We start from the raw sequence: 8427 nt of genomic DNA on the forward strand, positions 1-8427 counted from the left end.
CGGAAGGCTGGAGTTTTGATGCTCTGTTCAGGAGGCCACACATCCATACCTGTACACTTTTATTTCATCCCTTTGATGAGAATGCTAAATATGACTAATGCATTTAGTGCTTTTTACTCTACTTGTATTTAAATGTATATTAATGTGATGAATGTGATACCCATATTGTACACTCTTAAAAATAAATGCGCTGCAAAAAATGTTCTTTAAGCTATGCCATAGAAGAACAACTTTGGGTTCCATAAAGAATTATTGTTGCTAAAACTTTTCAATTAGTAAACACACTCAGTCTTCACACTTAACACATCTTTTTGCAAAAATTGTTATTTTCTGGAGCTTTAAATGGTTCTTCAATGATATTGCTCAAAGAACTCATCATAGCACCTGAATTTTTTAGAGTGTATATAAAGACTTTGTACTTTAATTTTATACAGATGTAGAAGGATGTCTCTGCTGTAATTTTAATCCTTTCATGTGTAATATTGTAACAATGTCCTATTTCAGAGCTGTGAGGCCTCTGTATTTAATCTAGTCAGTGCCCTGTAGGATTTAATTATAATGCGAGTCAACACACAATTGGATTGGATGCTGTAACGTGTTTGTTTACATAGTAAACATATAGGTGGCATTTGATGGGTGAGAAAGCCTGGAATCATTGAACTTTTCTGACACCTTTCTGTGGCTTTGTTTGTGTTCTTTTGCTGTCTTTTACGTACGCCTAGTGGATAGGATGAGTAAAGAAGCTTATCTCCCCTAGGCCCCACCCCCTTCTATTAAGCACTTCAAACAGTGGCATCATGATTGCCACAAAATGTGGCCCTTCCAAATTCTACTTCCACATTCATTCAGCAGATTTATAATTATCTCAGAGTCTTGGACAGCATTAAACAAGTTGTAGATGTAGGGAATGACAATGAAAATCCGTCACTGCTTGACCCCTTCTGGCCTGCGTGTCTTTCTTGCTGAAGCCAAGGGCTTATGGTCATTTGTCGTGACGTGGGCCGGCTTGCTGAACAGATGAGGGTGAAACACTGGCAGTGGCTAAGTCGTTGGGGGTGGAAGGTGTGGGGGGTGGTGGCTGGGTGTAGATTGTCTTGCAGTAAGCTTCTGAGTAAGCCAGGATTTGAAAGCATGATCTGGCATTTCCAAGGCCTTAATTGCTATTGCTTGGGCACCGCTACTCTCAGGCTGCATGAACTCTCAGACACTTTAGGAGAAATCAGTAATCTTCAAATGTGCTTTTCTTATTTATTTATTTATCTATCTATCTATCTATCTGTCTGTCTATCTGTCTATCTATCTATGGGTGGTAATGTGGTGGAATGTGTGTTTATGTGTCATGTGTGTTCTCTTGTATGTACACAGGCTCGGATAACCTGGCTCGCTGTGGTGCGCTCGAGAGCCTTGTAAATGACATGGCTGATGATACCTGGGACAACGGAGCCATGAACAGAATCAGTGCCATCCGCTTCTTAGATGATGATGATGAAGAGGACAATGAAAAGGTGAGAGAAATGAGAAGTGTAGATATGTAGCATGAATATGTTGTATAAATGAATTAAGCTGATTATTCTGGCAGCTTATTAGGACTATACCTTGGTCATTTTGCCAAAATTATGTTAAATTATCAGCTTCAGACTGGGGAAAAAAATTCTAATATGCTACAAAATGAGTATTCAGTTTCCTCCCAGTAAAGGTTCAAGATCTGTGCTTAAATCTTACTGATGCTTCACTTTGTAATATCATCTGAATACTTGTTTAGAACTGGCTACAGGAAGAATGAACAAAAACTGCTCCATCTGTTCATCTTTAAAAGTTTTTTGCTTTCCTTATTTTGGAGCAAGCCTAGCTGTCCTCACGCTGTTATTCTTGCTGGGTCAACAATCATTCTGATTGGCTTAGCTGAGTGAAACTATTGCTGTACTGATTATTACTGTCCAAGAAGTAGCGCTACAAAAGTCAGTGTGATTTAGTTCTACATTGACTTTTGGAAAATAAATCCGGAAAATGTTATTCCAATCTTCAGATTTCTCTGAAAGTGAGCTGAATTTAAGCTTGAGTTGGTAAACGGAGGATTCGAGCTCCTTTAGCTGGTCACGGTGACTTCAGCCTACTGGCTCAATGTTGTGTGCGGTGTAAGTGACTGACTGTTGGCTGCATGGGGTCTGACCGATGTAATCTCTGTATATAAATTGGAAGTAATTTTATCTAGCGCACCATGCAACAAATCCTGAGTAAGCCTGTGGCCTTGTTTGTCACTGTGACTTTTGAACAGTAATGAATTCCAACAAAATGGAGTACAGTTTTGGCCAGAAAAGCAAAGAGATAACGCTGTAACCTCAAGATTGTGCAGGTACTTATAGTCAAGCAAAGTCCCCAACCAGCCAAGTGAACCACAATGTAGGAAAAACTTGATTTAAGCCAATAAACAGTCAAAAGCTAGACTCCCACTCATTCAGCTCATCTGATATTGCCTTATTGCCTCTAACAGAACAGTGCCATAGTATCTTACACATCTTTGCACATTTGCCTTTGACTACATGTGTCTGTCTGTCTTGCTTGCCTTTTGTATATTTATGTTGTGTCTCCCACTTGTTTGCACTTCATGTACTCTGGAATAATGTTTCTTTATGAAGTAACCCTCAGTGTGTACTTTATGGTTGAAATCAATGTAAAGCCACAGAAGTCCTTTTGTTATGTGAGAAAAAGGGATAAAACCTGAATTCATTTGAGGGTACGATTTTTAGAATAAGACTACATTTATAAAGCTTTATAAATGTTTAGAGTCTGTTTAAATGAATGATTATTAATTTGGTTTTAAATGCATTTAAAAAGGCATTAATAATCAGATATCACATGATTAGAAAGGGTAATAGTGACCTGTTTTTTTTGCCCAATAGTGAATCCACCTACACTGTTAGTATTTGGCAAACCTCTTGCCAAATACTAATCAGCTGACAAGCAGTCTCCATGCCTAGGTGCTTGCTGTTATGCATCGGTGGCCATGAACACCTGAATTCAAGTGAATACTTTTGGCAACGCAGTGTATGAGCAGTCTCATTTTAAAGTCGTACCCATATGAGAAAATTTTAGGGTTTCTGTAAGAATTTCTGGCTTATAGTCATTTTCTCTTGCTCTCTTGCACTTTCTTTTGCTCCCTGTTATTCTCTCAGGGAGTGCTACTGCGACAGGCAACCCCCCACCCTGGCGAACTGAGGACAATGAAGAAGGTGGCGGAGAGTCTCCGCAATGACATGAACGCCGCCAAAGGCCTGGATTCCAACAAAAATGAGGTCAATAATTCTGTGGACCGAGTGACAACGTCTGTGTGACTGCTTTTTACCTCAACGATGGCCCTTCCCTCATCGTGTCTTCACCCATGTCCCCACTCAGTCCTCTTCCCTGTGGTTTTTCTCCCCTGGGCTTGACCCATTTCTCTCTCTATCCTGGGTCAGTCTTGCTTTCAAGTTCATCTCCTCTTCTCCTGAATTGTGGAACGACTCCTACAACAGGTGCCTTTTTTTTTCTTTGTTTTTTAAGATAACAGAGCAATAATCTGTGCAGAAATGGACAGTTTCTGTACATACAGTTTCTCCCACAGTAAATTGGTAGATGCACTACATCAAGTCTTAGAACACAAAGTATTAGTGTACAAGTATTAGTACACTACAAATCCTGTTGAAATTTTCATAGATATATTGAGTATACACATACTGTATATATATATATATTTGTTCTATTTTTCTTTTACCTTTTTTTAATTATTTTTTTAAACACTGGGTGGATGTTCTTTTTCCAGTTCTTTCTAAATCTGTTGAGCCCAGGCATTTTTTTGGACCTACTGATTTAAAAAAAAAAACTATTGTATAGATCTTTGTGAATATCAATACTTTTGTACTTGTGGCAGCTCAGTTGGTGTAAATTTGGAGGATAAAACTACAGGTATAGCACATATCTTAATGAGCATTTTTACTCCTTTTGCAAAAATACATGTTTTGTTTATAAATGTGGCAAATGATTGAACAAAGAAATGTTAATGTCTTAAACAGCAGTTAAATTAGCTTTGGGCAAGAGAACAGTTTTGTATTTACTTTTTAGGTTGGGCTGTTTGTCTTCTAAAATCAATTCCATTCTTATTCCAAGTAAACATGTTTTTTTACTTAAGTAAATAAGGGCTAACAGCACAAAACACGTACTCACCTCCTACAACTGGAATCAGAAATGCTGGTGTTGCTCTATACACTACATGATGTGGAACAGTTTCACCTCCACATTAAATCCAAAATCAGCTGTTTTTTTCTTTTAATGTTGCTCTGTGTAAACTTGATACACTAAAATCTTTTTAGTTATTATATTGCTGTTTTATTTTAAGTGCAGAAAAGAAATCAACAGAACAGGATGCACTTTTGCAAGGCCATTAAATTTAAATACATTTGCTTATTGTTTCTATGGTACACTACAGAATACATTTTGCATTTTATGTAATTTCTTTGCAGAAAAAGACCAAGGAGATTTGGTTTTTAAAAGTTGATTTTAATCTCTCAATTATATATGTTTTTATCAGTGATAAAGCTGCACAGAAAATCTCAAATAGGCAAAGATTCTGGGCCTATATTTTTATGACTTCTAACCACTGATGCAATAAAATGATTTTATGAAATCAGAGTATATGGTTCTTTATTTTATGTTTATTCTAATATAACTAGGCTGCTTGCAACGTTCACTTTCAGCATTTCTTCATTTGTACTTTATTTTTATTTTTTAAAGTTTTGTTTAAACTTTGATTCAAGTTACTATGTATCGCAACATCTTGTATTTTATATTCAATTCATCATAATGCAGGCTTTTAATGACCTGCTTTACTCTGAGATCCTACTGTGGGCAGAATTGGCATTTTAACGTAACCGACGATTATATTAGTGACTATTAGAAGCCACATTAAAAGATAGAAGCTGTCCCTTAGCGAGATTATCCTACATTAATTTTTTTGTAGGTTTTCAACTATTTATTTGTTATTATTCTTTCATGGAATCCCCACTCTGGCATGTTCCTTTCTTCATGTTTGCCTTGCCATTGCCCTTTGTGAGCAGTATGTGATTGTGCCCTCTCATTATTATGTATTTCTTTCATATGAATGATTGATTGACTATTTGTTTGTTTATTTATTTTTTGGGATAAACATAACTGTAATTCAGTCTGTGTCACATCAAGGAACATTTCCCTGGTTACCTTTTGTTTTAAATGCTCTTTTGCTTCATGTGATTACACTCAGGGAAAAGGGTTCTATCCAGGTACATTTATATTATGCCTAGGTACAATTTGGTGAGCTTGTAACATCAAAAGGTACAGCTATGGTTTTAAGGTCTAGTTGTGTAATTTTTTTTAAAGTTACGCTACATTCATTTATTCAGAGTGAAAGGTATGTTTATTATAGTGGTAACTTTTCAAGATAATTGTAATGAAATACTGTACAGTTATGTTTTGAGGATACTTCTGCTGTGATCTTTTAGTACCTATAGAGTGCAGAGTAATATACCACATGGCCTCCTGCTTGACCAATGTTTTTTCTAGAAACATCGTTATCAATGGAGTGACTGGCAGACTCTAATTCATCCCAAGACAAAATGAATTTGTGTGGCATCAGTGTCAAAAGAAGACAAGGAAAACCACAATTTTGCAGAAGACGGTTCTTTATTGAGCTCAGAAAAGCTGTAAGCGGGTCCTTTTGTAAGCAGTTCCCTAAAATCCTAATGTTTTGCATGTTGTGCAGCCCAGATTTGAACCAACCACGACAATACAGGCGTAATATGTTTGTTGGGCCTTGAACTGAGACGTTGTCCAAATTTCTGTAGACTGTGATGATTTCCCATGCTTCTATAGGCATAGTGTCTCTGCTAGAACACAACTCTCTGTCTCCTGCTCCTAATCATGCAGGCTAGAAACATTGCTAGGTGCTGTAGTCAAACTAGCAACATGAACATTGATGCTAGTGCTGTTTTTTTCCACTGGCCTGTGGGTCACTGCCATTCTTTTCAGTCTCCTTTGCTTCTTTAGAGTCTTGTTGTCCTCCATCACTTTTTGTTTTCCCCCTTTGTATCAGTAACAGCTTCTCAAACCCATTTCAGATATTATAATCATACTCAAGATAAGATGTAAAACATATTATGCCAATTCATTAGAGCTTCACATAGTGTCCACCCAACAAAATATTCCGTTATCACCCATTGTTCTTGCACCTAACCACTATGGTCACTGTGGCCTATTATGATCCGATCAGCAACCAGTTATCCTTAACAACTTGGGTTACTCACAGAGCCCAGCACATGAGTACCAAAACCACCCACTCCATCACTAGCACTTCACAGGGGTCACTGGGTAGGCACCACCCCTCATCAGTGTTTTGCTGAATTAAGCCTTAAGCATTAAAGATCTCCAGAAGGCTCAACAGTGAAGTCTGGCATCCCAGATCCACCCCCACCCCCTTCAAAGCCAGCTTTGCCTGTACCTAGCCCCACTGCCACTGTTAATGCAGGCTCAGTGCTCAGTTCCATGTGTTCTGTGCTACAGCACCAACAACCACAACAGCATCTCTACAGTGTCACCCCCCCCCCTCCCCTACAACCACTGTGACTAGTCCTTTCTGCTATGTCTGCTTCAGTGAATATGAAATAACTGCCAGTATCCCTCAAAAGTACAAATGTTCTATGGGCTCATGTCCTATGTCTGTCTTATTTTTTCAGCTATCAGGAAAGTCCCCAGGGCAGAATCAATGTTGTTGGGCCATGCTGTTTGACCCCCTGTTGACCACTGTTGCCAATCTTCCCCCACTGTCAAGAGAATACATCAGGGGCTTGGTTGACATGATGCTATTGTGTTCAGGTCTAGAGTGTTGCCATGAAATGATGTAATTTGCACTGTAGTGTCCTTGGCTCCTATGGCTTCTGTATGATGTCAGCTGTGAAGTCACATCTGGAACTGCAGGAAGCCCAGGGGAATCACTGTCACAATTCATGCCATCTTGCCCTGTAAGCACAGGAGTGTGAGGTATATCTGGCAGCTGCACAGCGTGACACCAGAGGAGATTTGAATGCCCTGGGAGTTCTTGAGGGATAAGCCATCATGAAGTGGTGGACTTAATCATAGGCCTGGACCTGAACTCCTACATTCAGACTGAACTTGAGTGCCTGTATGTCTGCTATGGTCTGGCTTCTTGTGAGAAAGTTTATTTATGCCTTATGACCTCAATTTTAGTGAGACCTAGACCTAGTGTTAGGACAAATCTTCAACTCTGGACAGGTACTCCCTTAATAGGTGAAATGAAGATACTACATGTGTCTGAGTTCTTCTGGCAAATGAAACTGATGGCTAGTGGACACTGCACAGCATTAAAAAATCTCAGAAATGCTATGCTTCTCTCAGAACACAACATTAACTGCCTGTGACTTATGAGCCATTTCTACCTACCTCCCATCTGTCTGATGGAAATGAAAATGAGAAGACTGTACATCATGCTAAAAGTTGGTCAAACTGGCTGTGGCTATTGTTTCTGCACCACTTCGTACAAGGAAAAAAAAGCACAAAAAGATAACAAAATCTATTTATCCAATTTTTTTCTATCATTTTCTGTGTGGGCTTTGGACCAACCCAAGATCAATATGAAGCAGTCACAGAAGGTGGATGAATGAATGTTCAAACTATGATTTCTGCCTATTCTTTTATAGTGCTGTACCCCACTTTGTTTCCAAGGTACATAACAAATCAGAAAAGTCAGCAAAGAAGAGAAATCTGCACCAGAAACTAACTCGGAGAAGTTCATGTATAAAAGAAAAAAAAACAAGCACTTTGCCATGCAGTCTGCCTTCACAAGTATTTATGCTCATTGAATGTGAAATGCAGCTGTTGAAGTAATAGACATCATTGAAAAATTGGAAACATTTATGGTGCTTTTCCACTGCATAGAACCTACACAACTCTACTCGACTCAGCACGACTCTTTTGCTTTTCCACTGGCCAAATCTGCTACCCAGACCCTGGAACCAGGTACTTTTTCAGTCCCAGCTCAGTCTGTGATCTAACTGTGCAGAGTAGGTTCTAAATGGTGATGTGTAAACCCTGCAGAGCACTGATTGGCCAGAGAGATGTGTCAATCACCAATGAAATGCAGAGCTCATTCAAATCCAGCACAAACTCGCTGCTTGTAAAATCTTTTTAAGTTACAGTAGCTTTCACATTTATTTTTATCAGACTCACAACGGCATTTCGTAACTTTACCTCAAGGTGTTTTGAAGAGGTTTATATGCTCCTTGGGCTGATGGCCGTGGAAAATTTCCAGCGAAAACCAGACGTGCAACAAGTAAAACTGATCTGTTAGAACTGGGGTGCGGAGCCATGTTTAGTCCAAAAAAACAAAAACAACACGTGAATACA

General features: G+C 38.8%; 1 protein-coding gene across 1 annotated transcript in view; it reads left to right on the forward strand.

Moving 5' to 3' along the window:
* lrrc1 (leucine rich repeat containing 1) overlaps positions 1–4638 on the forward strand; it is a 42688-nt gene extending 38050 nt beyond the window's left edge. The window contains exons 13-14 of the mRNA XM_066678954.1: positions 1366–1505; positions 3174–4638. Of these exons, the coding sequence (XP_066535051.1) occupies positions 1366–1505; positions 3174–3332 (299 nt within the window). The 3' untranslated portion in view covers positions 3333–4638. The remainder of the gene's footprint in view (positions 1–1365; positions 1506–3173) is intronic.
* Positions 4639–8427: the final 3789 nt, after the last annotated feature.

This window comes from Hoplias malabaricus, chromosome 8 (genome assembly GCF_029633855.1).
Source record: "Hoplias malabaricus isolate fHopMal1 chromosome 8, fHopMal1.hap1, whole genome shotgun sequence".
In the NCBI taxonomy this organism is placed as follows: Eukaryota; Metazoa; Chordata; class Actinopteri; order Characiformes; family Erythrinidae; genus Hoplias; species Hoplias malabaricus.